Here is a 24238-nt window from a genome sequence, read left to right on the forward strand (position 1 = left end):
AAGCGAGTCAGAATTGTCATCTGCAGCTTACAATTGTATGACCAGTAAAAACATCTTAAATCCCTAAATATTTTTAGAGCTGTGTTCCTTTATCAGTCTTTCAAAGTACACAAAGAACTCCAATTCTAATTCCAAAGAACAGCAGTTCCTTTTCCCTTTAATTTATTCTGCACGTGTGAACGAGCTTCACATTAGAACTTGTAAATGATGCCCTAAAAACATCCGTCACGGATCTGAGGCTTCCTCCCCAATTCGAAGATAGAAAAGGATAAATGAAGAATCTCCATGCCTAGGAACGGCCTAAAAACGGCATCCTCTCTGTTTGAATAGCGGTAGGGGTAGAGCGGAGAATTCCTGCAGTTACGGAGGAGACCGGGACAAGCACAACAATCATTTCAAAGTGGGAGAGCGGTCTTTCGATCCCCATAGGACTGGTCCTTCACAGGCGAAAGTAGTCAAGTCGGCCACAGCAGATGTACTTTGGTGGTAGTTGAATCAATTTCAAAGTGGCTAAGCCTAGAAAATCCTTTCAGACTATTTAATGAAGGGCAAGCACAGGTGTCCGCCGCACGCAAGCAAATATATGAAAATCAAAGACCTCAGAAACTACTTTTCCAACTTAATTTTTACCGTCTGTCCCACTCAAATTCACATTTGAAATTACAATTCACTAGTTAAAAAGTAAAGACAAAACCAAAAAGGGTACATGTTGATGTAACTGTTTTTTTTTTTTCCATAAAAAATCTATCTCATCTGGACGATCCCAGCATGGACAAGCTTCTGAATCTTGCTCATCACAATCGGGTTCTTCATGTGTTCCTGAGCCGCCTTAGGGTTCTCTTGGAAGTCAACCAACACCTGTAAATTGGGACAAAATGTATTATTACCAAGCACAAGTGCAGCCATCTTGGATTTTGCCAGGAAAGGGTGAATATGGCAGTTTAGATCCTTACCTGTCTCATGACAGGATCTGAGAGGATGTTTTGAATTTCTGGGTCCTGCATTGCCTTGGCCTGGCGAGAGGGAAGGCACAAACTCAAGACCATGATCCAGATAACACTAACTTTCTGAGAATGAACAGCAGTCAGAAAAGCAATCTTACCTGTCTCTCCTTCAGTTCCTCAGGGGTTAGGTCACCACGACTGGCCTTATTGAGCTGCTCCACACATCTGTAAAATATATGTGAGCTTAATCAAGACTCTCCCTACTACGGGTACACTTAAATGTAAGCAAATCTAGATGTAGATGAACATAAATACCTTCTGACACCATCTAGCAAGTCCTGGTTATGGGGGTCATGTTTCAGACCCTCCTGATAAGTTTCCAAAGCTTTATCATACTCTTTCATAAAGAATTGAACAGCACCTTTTCTTGTATAACCCTTTGAAAAAGTTGGATCAAGTTCAATGCACTTCTCTGCATCCTTCAATCCCTCAGGCAGAGCTCCTAGCTTAGTGTAGCATGCAGCTCTGTTACTATATGCCTGAAAATAGCAACCAGCCATGAATTAGAGTTGAACAGCTGAAACTTGTCGCCTAAATAAGAAAATGCTTGGATGGCTATTATTACCTTGGGATCTTTAGGATTCCTTCTCAAAGATTCTGTGTAGTGCTTCACAGCCTCTGGATACTTTTGCTGCTTGAAATATTCATTGCCTGCAGAAAATGCATACCAACACAATACGCATATATGTGAGGAAATGTATTAATTAAGTGCCATTCAAAGGAATGACCAGCAACTGAATATTAATAAAGAATGGCTACCTTTCTCACGCTCTTCCTCAGCCAATTTTGGATCAAAGTATTCTTGTTGCTCAAGATCCTTCTTTGCTTTCTCTGCGTCGTTTAGTTTCTTCAATGTGTCAGGATTGCGATGCTCTGTAAGGGCCTTCTGGAAGGTCTCAATTGCTCGTTCATAGTCCTCCGAGCATCTTGCCATTTTTGCCAAGGCAGTTCCTTTCCTTGTCAATGCTCTTGCTATCATCTTAAAATCTGATCTAAGCTCTCTGCCCCTTTCAACAGCTTTGTCACAATCTTTAATACATTTGGCATTCTGGAAATTACAGTAATTGGATCAGAGAGAGGGTAAAGGTGAAGTCAAATAGTAACAAATGCTGCTAAATGCTACTACTGTGTTCAGTGGAAAACCATGCACAGTGATGCGAAAACAATAAAGGAAGCAAAACTTGTGTCTTTTTGTAGACAAGGGTATTGCTGGAAAATTGGAAACTTTGTCTAGGTTTATGTTTTATTTTCTATTTAGTATTTTATTAGTCCAAAGGAGTAACCAGCTTTATTAGGTTTTTCATATTCTAGATTTTTAATAAGTAACTAGCTTTATTAGGTTTTTACCTATTCTACAGACTTAGTCAGATTCAGAACAGTCTTCAAAGCAGTCCTGCATCAGTTGGTATCAAAGCTTCAAGATTCTGAAATTTTGTTTCATTCTTCTTCAACCATGATCACCGTCACTGAATTGAATTCAAAACTCAAAATCTTCAGGCACAATTTGGAAAAAAGACTAAAATCTACGGAGACTAGGTAGAATTCAATGGAAACATCTATTACTGCCAGGTTCAATAAGGAGCAAGCAGCATTAGATAGGCTGATAAAGGCTATCCTAAACAACTATTTTGTTGAAACAGCCACTCTCATAGCATGTGTTTTTGTTGATCAGAAACTGGGATTGTTTTCCAAAAGGAAGATTCAACAAGAAACCAAGGAATTTCAGATTGACAATGATGCAGAGAGTAAAAGAGATGAAAAAGAATTCTCTAATCAAGCTCTTACAAAGCCTAAAGAGCTATATGTAACACTTGATGGAGCTCAAGCAGAGAAAGAACATGTTGAGCACAACACTAATGAACGCAAGGAAAGCAAGGAGAAAGTGGTATTAGCAACACAATTGGACTTCACTATTCCTGATTTTGATAGTGAAATTGGTTAAAAAAATCATATAATCATCACTGCCACCAACTAAGAAGAATTTTTGGTTCCTATTTGAAAGGCTTTGCATCAAGGTAAGGATCCGAGCTTTCTCCAAACAGGGGAGAATGATGTGGACACCATAGGATACAAAACTTGTCTTTTTGTAAGCACGGGGATTTCTGTAACTGCTGGAAAATCAGGAATCTAGGTTTTAATTTCTATTTAGTATTTTATTTATCCCAAGGGATAACTAGCTTTATTAGGTTTTTCCTATTCTACATAGACTTCGTATTTTATTATTTAGGAATCTAAGTCCTCAATGTATTAGGACTACTAGAACTCTATAAATACGCATATAGAATTTCAACAATATGAATAACAGTTTATGAATAAAAATTTCAGCACTTTGCCTTTGATTGTGTGAATCAATCTCCCTTAGGTGTGATTCCAAAGAACCCTAGGTGTGATGCTTTAGGTTTTTTTTCTATCATCTAGGAGTGACTCATAGAAACCCTATTAGCATGACTCTAATAGTTTCTACAATTCCCAGCAAAAACCCACTTCAATACAGCCCCAACCAGCCTCCAAAATCAGATTCAAAACAGCCTTCAAAGCTGTCCTGCATCACACAGATAAAAACATAACAGAAAGAACAAATTTATGACAGAAGAAAGCATAAACAGAAGCCTCAAAAGGCCAGTCCCCGTTAGCATAATCGCAAACTTCATCAAAGCAGAGTAAGCTAATCAGCCTATAAGCGATCACCTAAATTTCTCTATATTGCTATTAGGAAAAACAGGACAAATATGCCCAGATTCCATTCAAGTATGAGCATCATAACCTAATTTCACACTCCTCAATCAATTTCCAGACAAATTTCCAAACACTTCAATAGTATCTCTTCCTCAAGTAATATAGTTCACTGAAATAATTGCCCAACCTCGCTACTCCTTTTGGACCAAACTTGTGAAGGAAAGGGTGAGAGAAAACAGGTTGCTTCATGGTAGAGTTTAATAAAAGGAAGCAGAAAGGAACAGAAATATAACTCCACTAGAAGATTTGTTTTCATGCTTATGTATCTCTCAGTCTCCATTAAGACTCTTCCTTTCAAATAGTCACTAAAGAGAGATTATCAATGCTATAATCTGAGCTCTATGTTGACATGAAAGAAAGATTCGCCCTTTAACAGCCTATGATATCGTTAACAGAATTTCTTTGCTTCAATAAGATTAAGCATCATGTAACTCATGTAGAGCTTATTCTAACATCATTTGAAAATCATAGAGCCCATCAAAATATTTAATTTACCTTTCCCATCTCCAAATAAACAGCAGCACGGTTCGTCAAATACGAAATATCCTCATCATCAAGCTCCATTGCCTTCGTATAATGCTCAATAGCCTTCTCAAATTCCTTCTTTTTATAAGCAGCATTCCCTAACTCCTTTTCTTTCAATGCTTGCGCCTTCCTCTCCTTCGCTTCCTTCTCCTCCGTTACCTCCGTTGGCTCTGGTTCCACCACCTTCTCCTCCTCCACCTTCTCCTCCTCCACCTTCCTCTCCGGCGCAGGCGGCTGCGGAGTGGACGTCCCCTCCGGAATCTCCATATCGTCCCCTGCATTCGGTTCTCTAAACTTCACATTCAACAAAACCCCCAAAGCCTGCATCACTCTCTGATCCTTCAAGTAGAGATTCAGATTACTAGGGTTTTTCTGAATTTCTTGCATCATCTTAACAAAATCGGGCTGCTGCAAATACATTCTCGTGGACGGATCCGCCGTTAACTTCGCCCACATCTCTGGACCGGAGAAAGCATCACCAAACGGACTCGGCGGTGGCGCTGCACGGCTTCTGGAGGCAGCTGCTTGAGCATCAACCAAGCCAGATTTTAATCCTTCATTGTTAGGATCAATCTCGAGTCCTTTCTTGTAGGCAGAGATAGCGTCTTGGATTTGGTGCAAGCCTAGGTGAGCGGCGCCGAGCCGAGAGTAGCCTTTGGACCAGTCCGGCTTCAACTCAACGGTTTTCTTAGCGTCTTGTAGAGCATCGGCGTAGTTGTGGAGAGAAGCGTGAGCCGCCGATCGGTTAGAGTAGAGGACGTGATTAGTTGGAGAAAGAGCAATGGCGTTTGTGAAGTGCTTGACGGCGGCGGTGTAATCGCCGGTAGAAAAGGCAGCGTTGCCTTTGGCCTTGGCTTCTTCGGCCATCTTGAACGGCGTCAAGTTAAATCGGCTAGGGGATTAGGGGGGTTTTTTGAGATCCTTTTTTTCTTTCAGAGAGAGGTGAGAGTGAGAGGGAGAGGGAGAGAGGGGTCATATAGGGAAAGAAGAGGACGAGAGAGTTCTCGTAAGAAGGTGAGTTCTGGAATGTTCTTTCTTGTTGTTTTTGCTAATTGGATTCGATTTCGCTGGATCAAGGGTGTTTGGGGACGAGGATTGTAAGGGTAAGGCTCTGGTTATGGTGCGTTTTTGTTTTGACTAATTTGACTCTAATGGCATCCAATCTTTTGGAATTTAGAAGGGTTTTATTTTAAATTTTACACTCTATTTGTCAAGTTGAAAGAAAATGGATAGAAGGGAAACAATGGAGAGATATATACTTGAGTATATCATAAGAAAAATAATTATTAAGGATCCAAGAAGGAAATCTTTCTAATCTTTTTTATTTATAATTTATAATTTATAATCTTTTCAATTTAGATAAATTAACTCTTGTGATTTTTTTTATAATTTGTAACATTAAATAAATTGAATTTTATCATTTCTCTTTCACATTAGCCAACAACAATAAAATGTATAATGTCATTTAGCATCATCTTTTTGTTCATGTTAGATTATTTCACTTGAGGTTCAACCAAGATTTTTTTAAACATAAAAAATAAGATTAAGATTGTAAAATTTATTTTGGTATTGCTATTAAATCTAGAATAGTGGGATACACTTAACATTATTAAAAGGTTTCAACCTGACTCTTTCCTAACTTTATTTTTTAAATTAAATCATGTAAAAGTTATAGTAACATAATTTTGTTGACTTGGTAAATTCATAAAAAAAAAATAGCTCAAGTTAACTTAGATCAACATGTCAAACACATGGTTCAAGTCATAGATTCTCTACTAGATTCAATTAAATTTATTTTATTTTATTACATGATAAAAAAATATGAAAATCTATTCAAAATCAATCAATTATTAAAGAATAAAATTTAAAATAAAATTCAATAAAACACAACATTTAAACCCCATGTTTAATATTGGATTTTTCAACTAAAAAACAATAAACTAAGAAAACAATTCTTTTGGTTGAGGATAAAAATCCCTAGTAGTTAGGTACTGATCTCAATCAAAACTAAATAAAAATCTATATAATAATAAATATCAACAATTAGAGTTTTGATAAAAATACTATGTATGTTATTAAATGAGTAGCATTGTTGTAATTTTAGTGGGGAAAATCCTCCTCTCGCATTATTAAAACTCGCCAACCATATTAAATAAGGAAAAACTTATAGATTTTGATTTTTCTCCTCTTTTCTTCTCTCAAGTCACTTAGAATATAAACATGAAAACATGATTTATTGATTTTTATCCATTATAACAAATCAAGTTAGGGGAAACTTAGAATGAGAGTGAGGTTAGAAGTTTGGGTTTCAGAGATAAAAAAATATGGATAATTAAATAGCAATAAGGCAACTTTGGAATCCTTGCAAAATACACATCTATTTAGATGATTTAGTTGTGATAAGAGACTTTAACCATTTAATTTTAATTTCTAGTTGGATTTTCATTTATTTTGATTTTGAATCGTAAAACCTCTAATTCTTGAAATTAGGGTTCATAATTTTTTTGTATTAGAATGTTAATTTAAGTTAGTTATTATTGTTGTTAAGTTATAAGAATGTATAGTAATGGTTTGAATTAGATCAATCATATAAAGAAATGAAAAACCTTTTATTTTTTAATTTTAGAGTTTATGAATATTAAAGAGAAATGCTATACTATATTAATTGTTTTCACATTAATGTGCATGACATAAGTAAAGGTTAAGTTTGAGAAATTGAAAACCAATTTATGGAAAGTTGTTGTGTTAGTGGTCGGCCATACTTAGATAACTTGGTGAATTTAAAAATTTTATTTTAATGGTGTTGATTTTAGTATTCTATTGATGTTGTTTAAGAATACTTTGGTTTTAGTAAGGTATATTACTAAAAGTTTACTAGTTTTAGTGATATGTTAGAAACATATAAAGTAATGAAAATTGTGTATGTTTAGAGTCGAGTGATATTATTATGTTTAAATTGGTTTGGATTATAATGGTAATTCATTTAAATTGATGGAAATTAATGTGGATGAATTGTGTTCATTTTTATACTTTAATTATATTATGGAAATTGAATGAAATTGCATTGAATTTGATGTTTTTAATGACATTATAGATGTTTGAGTTTAGTATGATGATGGAATTATATTGAAGTATGATCGAAATTCATGTGAAATAAAGTGTTTAGATATTGGATGATTTTATAATGTGTAAGGAAAGTATATGAATTGATAGAATTATGTAAATATGCATATTTTAATGATGTTGTTGTGTTAAATTTTATTGATATAATGGTGGAATGATATAGGTCATTATGGTGATTCATATTAAATAAAATGCTTGAAAAGTTAGGTAATAGGTAATAAAAATGTAAGGATGGAAACAAGTTAATCTTGATGGTGACATATGTTAAATAAATTTTTGACTTTTGGTTACGGGGGTTAAATGTGGGAAAGTGGGAATATGAAAATTCAGTGAAATTATATAGATGTTAGTATTATAATAGTTTTATGATGTTAAAAATTGAGTTTGGGATTTCAAATCAAGATGATGTTGTGCATATATGGTGCCCAAATTAGCATGTTAATGAAATATGAAAATATATGTTGGATTAAATTGTGGGCATTAAAATGAATTACAAGAGAGAAAAAATAAATGACTAACATTAGATATTAAATGAATGAGCAAGGATAATAGATGATGTGAAAAGTATTGCGTGTTAACATAGTTGAAAAGTTTGACACCCATTTGAGATGCATATTATAATTTAGTTTGAAGCAGAAGGATCACATTTCGTGAGAGCACTAAACAGGTGTCTATTACATCGCCTCTTTATTTACAACAATATAAATGAAAAACTTATATTTAAATATGAAATAATTCTTAAAAAGAAATATAGAAAATCATCATTAAAAAGAGAAGTAAATCGATCACATGAGTGAGGGCTAATAATTTGAGAAAATAGTTAAGTCGACCACATAAGCAACAATTAAAGACTAGTGGAAATAATTAAATCAGTCATATGGACCGGGAGTATTGATTTAAAAAGATAAAAGCCAGCCACATCAACAAAGGTTGTTTTCTTCAGAAAGCTAAGTGAACTACATGAGCAAAGTTTACTTTAAGAGTGGTTAAACTAGTCGCAAGAAAAATTATTGGTAAATATAAATGAAGTTAATTGCTTTGATGGGGACTTGTGTAAAATTAGTAAGTTTTCCTATCAGAATTAGTCATGTAAAAATAAATAAACTATAATGGCAAAGTTAAAAATGAAAAAGGTATGATTATATAAAAAGCCAAATATTGTATTTATGTGTGCATCTAAAGTAGCATTATGATACATGAATGTAAATTGTACTTTTTTATAACTAATTATTTTTGTTTTTTTTCTTATATATATATAAGGCTCATCTTATCTATCATCATAGCGGTAGCATGGTAATTAGATCTTTTTAGTCTTGTTAAGTAGAAATTTATGAACTCTATATCATGATGTATAATGAATTAATGTTTGGGTTATGTTAAAATATCTTAAGATTATAATTAGTAAATTATTAAATTGTGTAAGTATTTCAAATTTTTTATATATGTATGTTTATTTGCATTCCTCTTTATCATATATAATGGTTAAAAAATATGATGCATGATAATAATGTTTTGGGTGGTATGTTTGAGTATATTTATAATTATAAACTATGTGAGCTATTGTGTTTGGGTCTTTTTGGTTATTTGCAGGTAGTTTTAAGCGAGATGAAATTTTGGATATAGTCCTCATGCATGCAAATCTTTGTTGAAATTTTATTAAAATTAAATAATCTCTTACTTTAATAAAAAGAAAATCTCTTATAAAATGGATATGTAGGTAATGGAAAAAAAATATATTATGAGTGATAAATATAGGGTATTACAAAACTAAGAAAAGTTACTAAATAAAAAATTACTTTATTTATACTTGTATGAGAACATGAAACAAGTAAAGATGCATTAAAACTTACAAGTTGTTATAATTGGTAACAAAGCTTTTAATTATGGTTTAGTAGATTTTATAAATTTGGAAGGTATTACTAGTAAATAATAGTTGTATAGAATGATGTAAATAAGAGGAAAAACTTATAGGTGATAATTATAAAAAATAATTGTGCTAAATTATACATGTTATCGTAGATAGTATACTAATGACTTGATAAAATAATTGATAAAAAAAATTAAAAGTTTTTGAAATTTTAAAATATTTAATTATCAAGTTGACAATTCAAGAATTATTAAAGATAGAATAAAAAAAAGGTCATGTTTTTTTAGAAAGAAATAGGTAACAAATAATAGTTAAAGGGCAAAGTATGTAAAATATATATAATACTAAAAGATGTGGGGTAATCACCGTTTCCCTACATCCAAATATACTGTGGATTAAAACATTAATCCATAGTGCATTCCTTCTTCTTCTTTTTTTTTTTGCACTTTTTCTTTCTTTTTCTTTATTTCTTTTTAAAATTATATTTTTTGCACTTTTTCTTTCTTTTTTTTATTTCTTTTTAAAATTATATTTTTTATTTTACTTTTTAAATATTGAGTTGGTTAAAAACTTTACTTTGTAATTTTTTTTAAAATATTATAGATTATTATAATGTTTTTCCATATAATTTTTTTTATTTTTTTTTATTTTTCAAAATAGGTGTGAGGAAATCATTGTTTCCCCACACCTAAATGCACTGTTGATTACAACAATAATGCATTGTGTATTCTTCTTTGTTTTTGCACTTTTCCCCCCTAACGTTTTCTTTTTATTTGTTTATTTTTTTAAAAAAAATTACTTTTTTTTCAACTTTCCTCTTTTTTTTATTTATTTCTTTTCAAAATTATCTTTGTTTATTTTACTTTTTAAATATTGAGTTAGTTAAAAATTTTATTTTATAAGTTTTTACTGTAAATTATTATATTGTTTTTTCACATAATTTTTTATTTTATTTTTTTAAAATTATATTTTTTAATTTTATTTACAATCACTATTTCTTATACTCAAATGCACTGTGGATTACAACAGTAATCCACAGTGCATACCTCCTAAACTAATTGATGCTACCAATCCAGCTCAAAACTTAAAGTTCGACTGACCAAAATTATCCCATATGCTTGATTGATGATTGAGAATAACACGAATAGGAAAAGGCTAAAACGCAGCGTTTAGGGAGAGGGGGAAGGTAGTGTTGTTGGAGATGGTGCCGTTTCGTGGAGACATCAATGCCCTGAATCTCACTTCCACGAGGTTGGTTTTTGTAGATGCCACACGATCATTTTAACATTTTAATGTTCTCTGTCTCTCTCCAACATCGCATAAGGAATCCGGACTTCTGCCTTTTGAAAGCTTCACCTTTGATTTTTCTATCTATCGGTAAGCTGCAATCATTTCTGCGTGAAAATTATTCTTAAATTACTTGATTTCTTTGCTCTATAACTGTTACTTCCTCGTATAGATTTGGTTGCCTTATGCTCTTCCTGTTTCAAGGCAGAAAGGCTAATGCTTTAGAATGCCCTCATTTCGTTTGATTAAATGCCTATATGAAACGTGCTTAAGCTGCATTTTGTCAATGATCTGTTGTCAAATTTGTAAGCTCTGTGCTTACTCCTAGTTTCCACCTACCACCCGTTTGTTGGATTTTAAATTCTCATTAATTTTCGAATTTAAAGCTTCCAGTTATGCAATCATATTTCTCTAGAGACAACCGAAACTGTAATGTTAAGATCTCGTGTGGTTTGATAATCGGCATGCATGGTCTATAAGGATTACCGCCTGTAATTTCCTCACTCTGAACTAACAGTAATCTTAAATTTGGGCACAATTTATTTCCCTAGAAGCACTCTGTTTTCTGCACTGGGTTGTGTTTTTAAGGAAAGATGTTGGGCAATGGCCAGACATATCAAGGAAACAATGAATCTATTGTTCCCACCCGTGTACGTTCACATCATACGTGGAAGTCCTCCATGAGAATCGTTGTCTTTGAAATCTTGAAATTCTGTGGGCGGTTTCTTGGCTCGCAGAGAAAACATGGAGAGTTAAAATAATGCAAGTGGTTCAGCTCGAGCAACAAATGAACTGAAACCAACTCTGATAGAAAATTCAATTGTAATATAAGATATTGCACGGTGAGTCTCTTTAATAAATGGCTTTTATCACTAATACAAGGGTTACTATGTGTGACATGCTTGACATCTTAATTTTGTCGCTAACATCTTCGGTTTGGTGTATGAGCAACCATCACCACTTTCTTGCATGACTAGAAGTGCTTTATCACTACTGGCAAGTTCTATAACTTGCAAGTTACATGGATGAATTTATGAGATTTTTACTCCTTTCATCGTCACCTGTCCTTTTACTTAGACCATTTGGAATCCAAGTGAACAAAATTGAGAATCCATTGCTGATCTCATGGAACTAAAGTGGATCTTTCTCCTCTATGGGTTTCTGTATAATCTGCTTTTCCCAGGCATAAAAAAGTGAGTTTTGTTCTTTTAAATCATTATTTAGACTTGCCATTTGTATAACTGTCATGCATTTATAGGAGGAACCACAGTGGCGATTTGATGAACGGTGCTTCTAGTAGCTTACGGACAGCTTTCTCCTATTGTGTACAGCAAGTGCGAAATTATGATTACCATCACTATCTCTGCCTCCTTGAACTTCCTCCTAACATCCGGAAGGCTGCATTCGCACTCCGTGCCTTCAATGTTGAAACTGCCAGAGCTATGGATGTTGCTTCAGATCCCAGGATTGGTCTTATGCGCCTTCTGTGGTGGCAAGAAGCTATAGATAAGATCTACGCTAACAAAGTAATTGAGCACCCAGCAGCCCAGGCGCTCTCATCAGTGATATCTGAGAATAGAATTAGCAAGGGCTGGCTGAAACGGCCTGTTGAAGCTCGGATTAATGACGCTAGGAGAGAGGTTGCTGACATCCCAGAAACAATAGAAGAGTTGGAAAAATATGCCGAGGACACTGTATCAACCCTTTTGTATATGACTCTTCAAGCTGGTGGTATCAGGTCCACTGCAGCTGATCATGCAGCATCACATGCTGGTAAGGCAAGTGGCCTTCTTTTGCTGCTTAGATCACTTCCATATCATGCCAGTCGCAACCGACACTTTTGTTACATACCAACTGAAGTGGCAGCCAAACATGGATTGCTGGTTAAGGAGGGAGGTCGATTTGAAATCCGCTTGGATTCACGCGAGAGTCTATGTAATGCTGTATTTGATATGGCATCAGTAGCCAATGTTCATTTGCAGAAGGCTCGTTCATTAGCTGGAACACTCCCCACCGAGGCTCGTTCAGTGCTTCTGCCAGCTGTGCCTGCCCAAGTTTTCTTGGACACCCTGAGTCGGGTACATTTTGATGTGTTTGATCCAAGGTTAGCACGTGGAGTTCTGGGTATTTCTCCTTTATCATACCAGTTGAAACTAAAGTGGTCTTCGTGGAGGGGCAAATACTGAAAAAAAATCATCGTTTTCATTCTTTGAATCAAAATTTTGAACTGGGTGAGCGAAATACAAGGGCAATTGAGAGAGTTTTGTTACATCTCTGGTTCCTTTACAATAAGGATATCGTCTTCCACAATAAATATGCTAATGACTCGTGGAATCTTTATCTAATGATAGCATGGCATGCTCTTGAAACTGTGTGAAGAGGTACTTGAAGTTTCGTGATCTGCTTGGCATGGTATGCTGCGATTTTCAGATTGGGAGTAATATCTTGTTAACTAGATGCACTAGAGACACTTATGGCATGACATTCCGAAGAAGGTTGTTTTTCTTTTCCTCAGGCAACTTTTTATCTATTTCGTTACCAAATGTTGTAATTTGTTATCCTATAGACTGTAATGTATTGATTTTATGTTCCAGCGTTTAATTACATTAATGGAAGTCCTTACTTCCTTAACGAGATAAATTGGGATCAGGCTCCCCTACGTTGCATGTTGAGGCTTGTATGCTTTTCTAATAATTAAAATCTTCTATGGTAATACATGGTTGGTTCTCGGTTTCTTTTTAAACAAAGAAATTATTTATTTGTTGAAAAATATTTTTTTTTACAAGTAATTTATATATGAAAAATAAATTTTTTAAAAAGTGAATTCTTTTTAAACAAATAAAATAGTCTCTTTTTTTTTATCAATGTTCGGTAATGTTATAAAAAATAAATTAAAAAATATTTTCTAGTATTTAGATATATTATAGAGAATAAATTGAAAAATAATTTATTAATAATTTATTTTTTAACATATATATAATATTAAATATAACTAGTTAATAATTTATAATAAAAGAATGATATATAAAAAGTGTAATGGTTAAATATTTTTTTTTTATCATATTATATATTTATATATAGCTTATTTTATGAAATGTAACTATACATGTAATATAAATACTTTAAATATATAATATTGTTAAATATTTTTTAAGTAAAATCTATTAATATTTTTTTTATTTATAAAACTTCAAAATATTTTTTTTCATGATTGAAAAAACCAAATTAGTTAATAGTATCAAATAAGAGTTAGATATTTAAGTTTTTATTTTTATATGAAGAGTTTGTATTAGGGATAAATAAATGCATAAGTATCTTGATGGGTTTTTCTGTATAAATTTTTTTCAAGATGGTTTAGGCAATTATCCCAGCCCAATATATTTAATAATAATAGTAGTAGTAATAATAATATATTATAATATTATATATATTAAAAATATTTCAAGGGTCATTTCAAATATTTTTTATTTTCTCATATTTTTTTTTATTAATTTTACATAGTATTGGGTTGTATTTATATATTATAAGATATAGATCCAGTACTAAAATACTTGATTTTCTCTAAAATATTTTTTTATTTAAAAAAAAATTAAAGAAAAATCTCAGAACTTTTAAATTAATTTTCCATTTCAAAAAAAAAAATTAAGCATATTTTCATAAAAAAATTGTATTTTTTTGATTTTTTTAAAGTAAAAAAAATAAAGATATCATAACCGGTTTATGATTACCTATTAGAATTTAACCAAAATATCAAAAACTCTATACTAATCATTTTGTTCATTTTGCACCAGGATTTAGATATAGACTTTAATATTTGAAGGGTGTATAATTATATAATAAAGTACACCATCAAGTATTAAGGATATAAAGAATAAAATAAATGCGATACTAAAATTTAGATTTTAGAACAGTTAGGATTTTACCTAATAAGACAAAGACTTCCTAACAAAAGAAGATCTGTCTTAAACCTTTGAAAAAGACCGATGAATAGAAAGTTAATTTAAAAAAATAATCAAACAACAATGCAGTCTATCTCAAATAGAGTGCACTAGGGGTTATATATCTTTTCTTTGCATAATCAGTCCCTTACTCATATCTTTACAAACCATAAATTTTCTAGTAACTATAATATCAGGTGACAATGTCTAAACCTTAATTATAATTTTATAATTAAACCCAAAGCTTTTTCATTTTCCAACAATAACACCTTTTAAAAGGCTCACATTCCACCATGTTAGTCCCTTACAACTTGCCACCATATATATGTATGAGGTCGGAGTTAATATTTTTATTTATGGTCAAAACTTATAATCTCTCAAGGAAATATAATTTTCAAATGAAAACAGCTTTGATATGGACTATTTCCATGTATGGAATGATTTTAGTTGAAGCATATATGAAAAATTAGCATGTTTATACTGTATGGAAAATAACAAAACTTTCATCTTAAAAAATAATAATAAAATATCTTTTTTATTGCCACCAGTAGCAATCAAAAGTACAGAAAAACACGGCTTAATTATTCGTATCTCTTGTAAAAATTAATTCCATTGCACCTTTTGTCTTCAAATGTTAATAGTGACAAAAGTTAATAGTTTTAATATTGTACAAGGTTTATCTACTGAGATGGAATGTTAATGGTATTTTGAATTTACTATATTTAGGTCCTAAAATAAAAGTAGGTCCTAAAATAAAAGTGAAGTATTATAACAAATATTTTATCGATGAACATATCTTTTATACTTAAGATTATGGTGAGGGAATAAAAATATATAACATTGGAGTTTGTGTTATTAATTGATTTCTATTATTATAGTGAATATAATAATTTTTTTATTTAAATGTTATTGGTTTGATATAATAAATAGAGGAATCATAGTAGTTTCCCATCATGATTCGGTTAAAAAATTAAAAAACAATTATAAAAAATATTATTAACACAACTTTCTTATCGACAGGTTAAATCCATTGATAATATAAAAATAAATCATCGAATAAAATTAAGAACAATGTTTTTTAGTAGTGATATATCATCCTTGTGTATAAAAATACCAACAGAATGCCAAGAATTTAATTATTCAGGGAAAAAACATGTCATCTCCTTCCTTCTATTGTAGTTAGTTTATGTTAAAATATAAATATAATTATGTAGAATATTAAGACAAAATCATCAGACCTAAGTTTATCTTTCTGATCTAAATCCAAGTTAAGATTTACGGGGAATTCATGAAAATCTTATTCGCTATGGTGTAAATTTATTGCTCGAATAACAGGGGAGAGAGTACATCCGCCGCTGAGGTTATTATTTTTGTGACCAAAGCTCAAGACAGCTAGCCTAACAGGGAAGTCCTGACTCTCGTTAGTGTAATATATTATTCATAAGTGAGCTGTCTGCAATTTATTAATTTCCCTCCCTCAAATAGAGGGACAAAAATCAACAAAAGCCGGCCTAACCTCAAAACCCTTCCTCTCTGAACCGAGGAAAACTACTTTCCTGTCTCCAAAACCTGAAGGCCAAGCCCACAAGAAAAGAAAAGCAAAGCAAAAAGATTGATTAACACAACTCCAAACAACATGAAAACAACACAGCAGCCATCAAAACACCCCCTCCACTCAGTGGGACCCACCATTCTTTAGCCATTTCGCTTACGTGTCAACCCCTCGCTTTGCATGGCATCTTACATCGGCCCATCGGCCTCACTTTATAAACCCCTTCACCGGTTCTCTTCCAGCCAGCGGCTTGCTAGCTCCCCCTAATTTTCTCTCCAGGCTCTTTTTCTTCTTCGTTAGGTTTTGTTCTTGCTCTTGAACATTGTTGCTGTGATCAATAATTCTTGAACAGGTCAACAACTCTCCGATGGAGACCCACAAGGCCTATTTTTTGTCTGCTATTTTAGTACTTGCGATGCTGTCTTTTCTACATGTACAGAGTGTTCAAGCCGCCCGGTTGAACCCGGTGGAACCAAGGATTCTTATGCCAACAGGGAAAGATGAGCCAGAAGTCGATGATGATGGTGAAGAAATTGGCTCGAGATGGGCGGTTCTTGTGGCCGGTTCGAGTGGTTATGGAAATTACAGGCATCAGGTGAAACTCACTAAAATAAGCTCAGAAACTGTTCGAGAACTGTTTGAAATGATTTTTTTTTTAATTTTGATTTTTTTTAATATATAGATAATTTTAATATAATAATATAAAGATAATCTTTTAAGGAAAAAAATATTATTTTATATATTTTAAAATAAAAAATATTCAAAAAAATAATCATTATCATTTTCTGGAAGATTCTCTTAATATTATAATTAAAAGACAGTAGCAATTACTTTGATTACAGTAGTGCATGTGTTTTTTTATTATTTGTTTTTCGGTGGATGTGAAATTCATATTGATCATTGATGGTGGATACACATATATAGGCGGATGTTTGCCATGCATATCAACTATTAAGAAAAGGCGGGATAAAAGAGGAGAACATAGTGGTGTTTATGTATGATGATATAGCCATGCATGAATTTAACCCAAGACCTGGAGTTATCATCAACCATCCACAAGGAGATGATGTTTATGCTGGTGTGCCTAAGGTAACCACATGTATAATAAATAAATACTGCTTGCTTATTGAATTATTATTTATTTACTGAAGCACATGGATAAAGTATTGTAACATTGAATCCTGTATGCTTTGGAGTGGTTTTTTTTTTAAAAAAAACATTTGTTTTCTTTGACTTTTTTAACAATATAATTTTTTATTCTTTAATATTATATTTATTTTTTATTAAATTATTCTACTAAGCTCTGTTGAATTAATTGTGTTAACTAATTTTTTTATTTAATATTAAATTAATTAAAAATTAAATTTTATAATTTATTTTTTATTAGATTATTTTAGTCTTAGGTTCTAAGAATGTATGAATGTTTTTTTTTGTGTTTTTTTTTAAATTGAGGTTTTTTTAATTTTATTATTTAATATTGGATCAATTGGTAATTGAATTTTATAATCTATTTTGATTTATTTTTCTATGAGGATATTTTGATCTATCTTACAATCAGGCTCGCGAGTTTTGTTATTTTAATCTTAGTTAAATCAAGTTATTTCTTTAATTTTTTTCTAAGAAGTTATTGCAGTTTTATATCATTTTACATTAGATTTGTTTTTTATTAGGTTTTTCCTGCCTCATGACTTGGGTTGCAGGTTTGACTAATTAATTTAATTGATTTGGTTTTTTTAAAATTAATTTTTTTCAATTTCATCATTTAATATTGTATTCAATTGAGAATTAGACTTTATGATTTATTTTGGTTTGATTTTTATGAGATTATCTTGACTTCATAACCTGTAATACTCCTTAACGGGTTGACTTGGATTATTTTTTGTTATTTTTGTAATTAAATTTTTTATAAATTTTATTGTTTAACATTGGATCCAATAAGATTGATTGAGAATTGAACTTTATAATTGATTTTGATTTGTTTTTTATGGGGTTATTTTAGTTTTATGATTAGAGTCGTGGATTTACCAAATTAATCCAAGTTAAATTTGGTCATTTTTTAATTTTATTTTTATCGGTTTCATGACATGATTAATAAGTTTAATATATTGATTTGGGTTATTTTTTATGTTTTTTTAATTGACTCTTTTTTTAGTCTCATCTTGCAATATTGAATTAATTAAGAATTGAATTTTATAATTTATTTTAATTTTTTTAAGAGATTATTTTGGTCTTATGATCTGAGTAGCAAATTTAAAATGCTAACTTAGGTTATTTTTTAGGTCTTTTTTTAATTTTTTTTAATTTCATTATTCAACATTGTGTTAATTGCAAATTAGACTTTATTATTTTTTTTTATGAGGTATCATAATCTCATAACTTGAGTCACGAATTTGATATATTAACTCGAGTTGATTCAAGTTAATTAATATAAAAAAATATCATGATGAAATTTTTTTAAAGTCAAGTTACTTTCTTAAGGGTCCTCTAGATTGCTTTTGAACTCGCAAAGCCAACTATATTATTTTGAGTCATCGCCATATAATTTAATTTTTTTTATTAAAAAAATATTAATAATATCTAAATTTTTTTTTTATGTTTTTTTAAAAATAATTAACCCAATCACAATTATATATATATATATATCGCTAATAGATATCATTTAATAGGAGAACGGAAGAGGGGAAAATGAATGGCGTCTAATTATCATAATATCTGTGGTTAAGGTTGGCTTTTTAGTATTAATCATTGAAGCTTTTGGGTGACATGTTCCATCCTAAATTCGTAATTGATAGTGATTGGTTCTGTGATGCTAACCTTAATCTGCATCCAAGATGCGTTCTTTGTAAGATTTGTAATTCAACCTTATTGGTCTATCCGAAATATCCAAAGAATATGACATAATTTTATAAAATATTTATCTAAAACGATAAGGACAACCTTTTTCGGATTTACTTCAGTATATTAAACTATGATTAGAAAATGGACTTGTCTTTAGATAAAAAAATATTTTCTTGAATTACAGTTCTTATATTCTCTGTGGATTAATGTTTATTTTAATTGCTGCTATTCTATCACTGTTTAAGAGGGAGTTATGATTTGTTTTTTTTTTAATTTTGAAATTTATTTTGCTTCAAATTAATTTTTTTAGTGTTTTTATATTTTTTTAAGCTTTTAATATCAAAAATAAATTTTAAAAAATAAAAAATATATTATTTTAATTTTTTTCAAGAGAAAATCATTTTAAATTATCATATTTTTACACACTCTCCATCAATTTTCTTATCAGTTGGCAGCTTGTCATGAACTACTACCAGCAATATTTGAGTGCCTGTGTGTGTGTGTGATGTGAATCTCTCAACTCCTACTAGTTGAAGCAAAATGGAGAACTGAACAACACGGTTTTCTGATTTCTGAAGAAAAAAGAAAAATATAATCAAGGAATTATCGATAAACAGTGAGGTGGTTTTAGTCAATTTGGCCACATTATTTTTTAATTATTGATAGCCGGTCACCTGATTGGATGTGGACTAAAGGTTAAATTGAGATAATTAGTTATTATTCTAATTTAAGTTATAAGCCATGATTTGGCTTTTAACGGTGAAATTTTCACTTAAACAGTTGAAATGCGTTGTCTTTTGTGGTAGGATTACACTGGCGAACAGGTTAATACTGAGAATCTGTATGCAGTACTTCTTGGGAACAAGAGTGCTGTCAAGGGTGGAAGTGGCAAGGTTGTGGATAGCAAGCCCAATGACAGGATCTTCTTGTACTATTCTGATCATGGAGGTCCTGGAGTTCTTGGTAAGTAATTTTTCCGCCTTTTTCATGTTGCTCTGCTTCGCTTCTTAGCCTTCAAGATGCCAGTAGTCTTGACATTGGTCGTAAATAGTTCAGTTGATAGTTCAACCATAGCAACATCATCCATTTCACTTCAAATTTGTTCCTTTGTTTCGGTTTTAATCAAGGTTTAATTCGGAAAGAATGCATAACTGGCCTATACCATGTGAACACAGGAATGCCAAATATGCCTTTTCTATATGCAATGGATTTCATCGAGGTTCTGAAGAAGAAACATGCATCTGGGAGCTACAAAGAAATGGTAAAGAGACCATTTATTCTTATATCATAATTAGTGATTCTATAGGCTGCCGAGACAACTTACAAACAATTGCTTGCTGACAAGCTTTTGTTGCGGACAGGTAATGTATATAGAAGCTTGCGAGAGTGGGAGCATCTTCGAAGGGATCATTCCTAAGGCCATAAACATTTACGTGACGACAGCATCAAATGCGGAAGAGAGTAGCTGGGGAACTTACTGTCCTGGGATGGATCCATCTCCACCCTCGGAGTATGTCACTTGCTTAGGGGATTTGTACAGTGTTGCTTGGATGGAAGATAGGTGTGTATACTATTGGCTCCTTCTGTCCCACTCATCACTTGCTTCCATAAACCAACCAGTTCATTCTTCTTCCACGGTAGTAGTTCACAATTAATAAAGGTCCCTTTCCGAGGTAATCAATAGTTTATCAGCGTTATTCTTTTTTATTAACTCTCCCTTCTCCTGCAGTGAAACACACAATCTGAAGAAAGAAACAATTAAGCAGCAATATCATTCGGTAATGCCGACAATTATCACAAACGAGCCTTTCTACACAGCTTAATTTGAATTTGTTACTGCTAAAGGGCTAACGTAACGCGTGATTTTTTGTTTATGCAGGTGAAAGAGAGGACTTCCAATTACAATACATTCACTTCTGGATCCCATGTGATGCAATATGGGAACGAAAGCCTCAGAGGAGAGAAGCTTTTTTTGTATCAAGGTTTCGATCCAGCAAGTGTAAACTTCCCTCCAAACAATGGCCACATTGGTGCGCATATGAATGTTGTTAACCAGAGAGATGCAGAGCTTGTTTTCCTCTGGCAAATGGTAAGTGCAGCAAATGGTTTGAGCATGACAATTTATATGTCCTCAAGCTCCATAATTTTATTTTGGGTCGTGCAGTACAAAAGAGCTGAAGGTGGGTCAGAAAAGAAGACCCAAATCCTCAATCAGATTAAAGAGACAATGAGGCATAGAACTCACTTGGACAGCAGCATGGAATTGATCGGAACACTATTATTTGGACCAAAAAAAGGTTCCGCCATCCTTAAATCTGTTAGGGAACCCGGTTCGCCCCTAGTAGATGACTGGAGATGCTTAAAATCAATGGTAACATAGCATCAATGCTCTGTTCAAGTCTATTTTTCTTTGCTGCGCATTCATTTTGTTATTAATTACTAGCAATATGTGAACTTCGCAAATTGTAGGTTCGATTGTTTGAAACACATTGTGGATCACTGACTCAGTATGGAATGAAACACATGCGAGCATTTGCCAACATTTGCAATGGTGGCGTCTCTCTAGCCTCCATGGAGGAAGCTTGTGTGGCCGCTTGTAGTGGCCATGATGCTGGGGAAATGCATCCTTCAAACCAAGGTTACAGTGCTTAATAGCCGGAAAATCTGGAATTAGCTTTCAGTATGCTGAATATGTTATTGTACATACTGTTAGATGCTTTATCTCGGCAGTAGCATTTCTATCCCCAGGTGTTCTTAGTGGGTGATATTTGTGGGAAAAAAAGGGCTTTCGCCCTCACTACTTGTCAATATAAATTTCAACCTCTATGCATGTGTGGCTTGTTTTCCCATAAAACTGTACTCGAGATCGGTTCCCTGTATGTCTAGGATTTCTGAGGAACTGCTAACCAGATTAATCTTATCATAACAACAAAAATGAAGGGGCTAACTTGGCTACGGAGATGAGTTCTAATGACCCTTTATGAGAGACCAGATGGTTACTATCAATAAGACATCAATGAGCTTATGAATTGGGCTTTCTCTTGAAATATTATATGTGGATCTTGTCTAAGCCCGAGATTCAGTGTAAACGTGTAGGAGCAGTGAACCGAGAGTTCCTAACAAAGCCCAGATGTACTTAATTCAAGGTCACTTCGACGAAGATGTTTGCAGCCCAAAAGTCACTTATTCGCTTATCCCTTTTACATCCTTTTATTTAAGAGAAAAGTTAATTAATTGGAGAAAAGTTAATCAATCTTAGATTACAGTGAATTTTTTTTTATAAAAAATATAACAGTATATTTGTACGGATAAAATAAGATTCATGTGTATGTATTCATTAAAAAAAAAGCTAGAAGAGGTCATTATTTTTCAAAATATATCAGTGTATTTTATTGCATATACATTTACGTTTTATTAAAGATTCATAGAGTGACATGATTATTTTGTTATTATAAAATAAAATAACTTGGTTTGAAAGTTACTAGTATTTTTCATGGGATAAAATTGTCATTATTAAATTGACAAGGAATATCTCTGTCAAATAATATTTTTATTACATAATAAACATTACTAAGTAGCTATTAAAATCAAAATTTATTTATCTGGTTTCATGGAGGTTGTTTTTGAAATTTTATTTTAATTTGAAAGTTGAAATTTCTAAGTTACCCTTGAAATTTAATATTTTTTGGCTTGTGTTTAAGGGCTTGTCATTTCATCTTGATTTTGTTGTAATTTTCAGGTAGAATCAAGATAATTCAATATTTTTTTAGAATTTAAAACATTATTAAAAAAATTATTGATATATGTGTTGCATGAAATGGCATGGGAGAGACGACCATACTCTTTTGAAGACACGTGCAATGCCTCTTGACAATAAAAATGGCCACCCATGATGTCACCTTAAGTATTGAATGGCGACGAATCCTAGAAGACGATGACTCTGTGTTATTCATGTGGTTCGGTCATGATTAAATTTTTATTTTTCTCCCCTCTCTTGTCTCTCTTCTTGGAAATCATGTTGGGCAAACCAAAATTGAAAGTTATCCTCTCAATTGTAATTTTTATTTTTTGATTGTTTATTATTTTTTTAATTTATTTACTTATTTATTTATTTTTTTAATCTCAACCCCTTCACATTTGGTTCTATTTTATTTTTATATAAAACTTGGTTCTTATTATTTTTCTTGCTATTTTTTATATCATTTTCTTAATTAATTTTGCTTTTCAATTTTATAACTCATCATTTTGTTTTTTTATTTTTTATGTTTAATTTGATTATTATTCTTTTAATTACTTTTTTTTTTAATTTCACCATATAACATTGAATTTGTTAAGAATAAAATTTTGTAATTTTTTAAAACGATGATCTCAAACTCATAACCTAGATCATCGGTATGATATGTTAATTCAGATTGCATCGGTTTTTTTATTCTTTTTTATACTAATTTTTTTTTTAATTTCATTCTTTTATATTTAGTCACTAATCTTGTAAAAAATGTGGTCGTACATTTGTTTTATTTTTAAATTTGACCTCTAAAGCTTTAATTGTTTAGAGCATAGTTTTAAAACCCAGCTCAGTCCAAGGCTGAAATCGGGTCAGGTTTAAGAAAAAATAAGGGAAGTAAAAAATCTAAGCGGCTTGGTAAGACCCAGTCAAAAACCTGATTGCAATCTATTGATTATTTTTTAAAACTAAAATGACATCATTTTGTTTTATTAAAAAAATAGGATTGACCTGGGTGACTCGATCAAAACTCGATGACCTGGACAAAACCCATGGCCCAGGCCTTGGGCTGGGTCGATTGCTGGGTTAAAAACTCTGATTTTAAATCAATGAAACTATTGTTTTTTTGCTAAATTTAGCATTAACTGAGCGTTATAATGTTTCTCGATATCATCAAATTCACATATTTAACCAATTAAAATAAATCACCAAGTTTATTTTCAAATAAACTCAATGATAAAGCATCAATTTGAAAAAGAAGAAATTAAATGAAGTAATGTGAAAAATTGAAAGGACCGCAAAAAAGAAGGATAAACATTTTTCCCTACTTGCTCAATTCAATTCCTGCAAAACAAAGGGGTTGAACATTTGTCTCAAATTCAAACTTGGTCCAAAGGCTCAATTATTTTAAATTAATAAAAATAAATTTTATTTTATCAAACCAAACATCAATTAATGACCATAATTCTTTTTTGACATTGCAAAAATCTTCATATTTACAAAAGTAAAATAAATTACCAAACTTAATTCTAAATAAACGTTAGATGGTTTCTCTCTAATACTATAATAACTTCACCATTAATTTTAGTATTTTTTTTTGGTTAATTAGATGGTTTTGCCCAAAAAATTCTCTACCTCGACAAA

General features: G+C 31.8%; 3 protein-coding genes across 3 annotated transcripts; 2 read left to right on the top strand and 1 right to left on the bottom strand.

The window, feature by feature from the left end:
• Nucleotides 1-582: 582 nt before the first annotated feature.
• On the bottom strand, nucleotides 583-5280 carry LOC105121356 (hsp70-Hsp90 organizing protein 3-like). The gene is made up of 7 exons (XM_011019947.1): nucleotides 4236-5280; nucleotides 1764-2052; nucleotides 1570-1655; nucleotides 1260-1483; nucleotides 1103-1169; nucleotides 954-1013; nucleotides 583-858 (listed from the first exon to the last, which is right to left on the bottom strand). The coding sequence occupies exons 1-7, from the start codon at nucleotides 5130-5132 to the stop codon at nucleotides 745-747; spliced, it is 1737 nt and encodes a 578-aa protein (XP_011018249.1). The 5' UTR covers nucleotides 5133-5280; the 3' UTR covers nucleotides 583-744.
• Nucleotides 5281-10349: 5069 nt separating this feature from the next.
• LOC105121357 (Terpenoid synthases superfamily protein) lies at nucleotides 10350-13195 on the top strand. The gene is made up of 2 exons (XM_011019948.1): nucleotides 10350-10632; nucleotides 11801-13195. The coding sequence occupies exon 2, from the start codon at nucleotides 11823-11825 to the stop codon at nucleotides 12726-12728; it is 906 nt and encodes a 301-aa protein (XP_011018250.1). The 5' UTR covers nucleotides 10350-10632; nucleotides 11801-11822; the 3' UTR covers nucleotides 12729-13195.
• Nucleotides 13196-16062: 2867 nt separating this feature from the next.
• Nucleotides 16063-21724, top strand: LOC105121358 (vacuolar-processing enzyme). The gene is made up of 9 exons (XM_011019949.1): nucleotides 16063-16627; nucleotides 16957-17121; nucleotides 19677-19833; nucleotides 20046-20131; nucleotides 20232-20431; nucleotides 20600-20648; nucleotides 20750-20959; nucleotides 21035-21241; nucleotides 21340-21724. Exons 1-9 carry the CDS (start codon nucleotides 16400-16402, stop codon nucleotides 21520-21522), a joined length of 1485 nt encoding a protein of 494 aa, XP_011018251.1. The 5' UTR covers nucleotides 16063-16399; the 3' UTR covers nucleotides 21523-21724.
• The last annotated feature ends 2514 nt before the right edge of the window (nucleotides 21725-24238 follow it).

This window comes from Populus euphratica, unplaced genomic scaffold (genome assembly GCF_000495115.2).
Source record: "Populus euphratica unplaced genomic scaffold, PopEup_1.0 scaffold25.1, whole genome shotgun sequence".
Classification (NCBI taxonomy): domain Eukaryota; kingdom Viridiplantae; phylum Streptophyta; class Magnoliopsida; order Malpighiales; family Salicaceae; genus Populus; species Populus euphratica.

Coding starts and splice junctions, on each gene's coding strand:
- LOC105121356 (XM_011019947.1), bottom strand. CDS start 5,132: ATGGCCGAAGAAGCCAAGGCCAAAGGCAACGCTGCCTTTTCTACCGGC. Junction 1,484..1,569: donor GGAATCCTAAAGATCCCAAG/GTAATAATAGCC, acceptor TGCTATTTTCAG/GCATATAGTAACAGAGCTGC. Junction 1,014..1,102: donor AGGAACTGAAGGAGAGACAG/GTAAGATTGCTT, acceptor CCCTCTCGCCAG/GCCAAGGCAATGCAGGACCC.
- LOC105121357 (XM_011019948.1), top strand. CDS start 11,823: ATGAACGGTGCTTCTAGTAGCTTACGGACAGCTTTCTCCTATTGTGTA.
- LOC105121358 (XM_011019949.1), top strand. CDS start 16,400: ATGGAGACCCACAAGGCCTATTTTTTGTCTGCTATTTTAGTACTTGCG. Junction 16,628..16,956: donor ATGGAAATTACAGGCATCAG/GTGAAACTCACT, acceptor ACACATATATAG/GCGGATGTTTGCCATGCATA. Junction 20,960..21,034: donor TTGTTTTCCTCTGGCAAATG/GTAAGTGCAGCA, acceptor TGGGTCGTGCAG/TACAAAAGAGCTGAAGGTGG.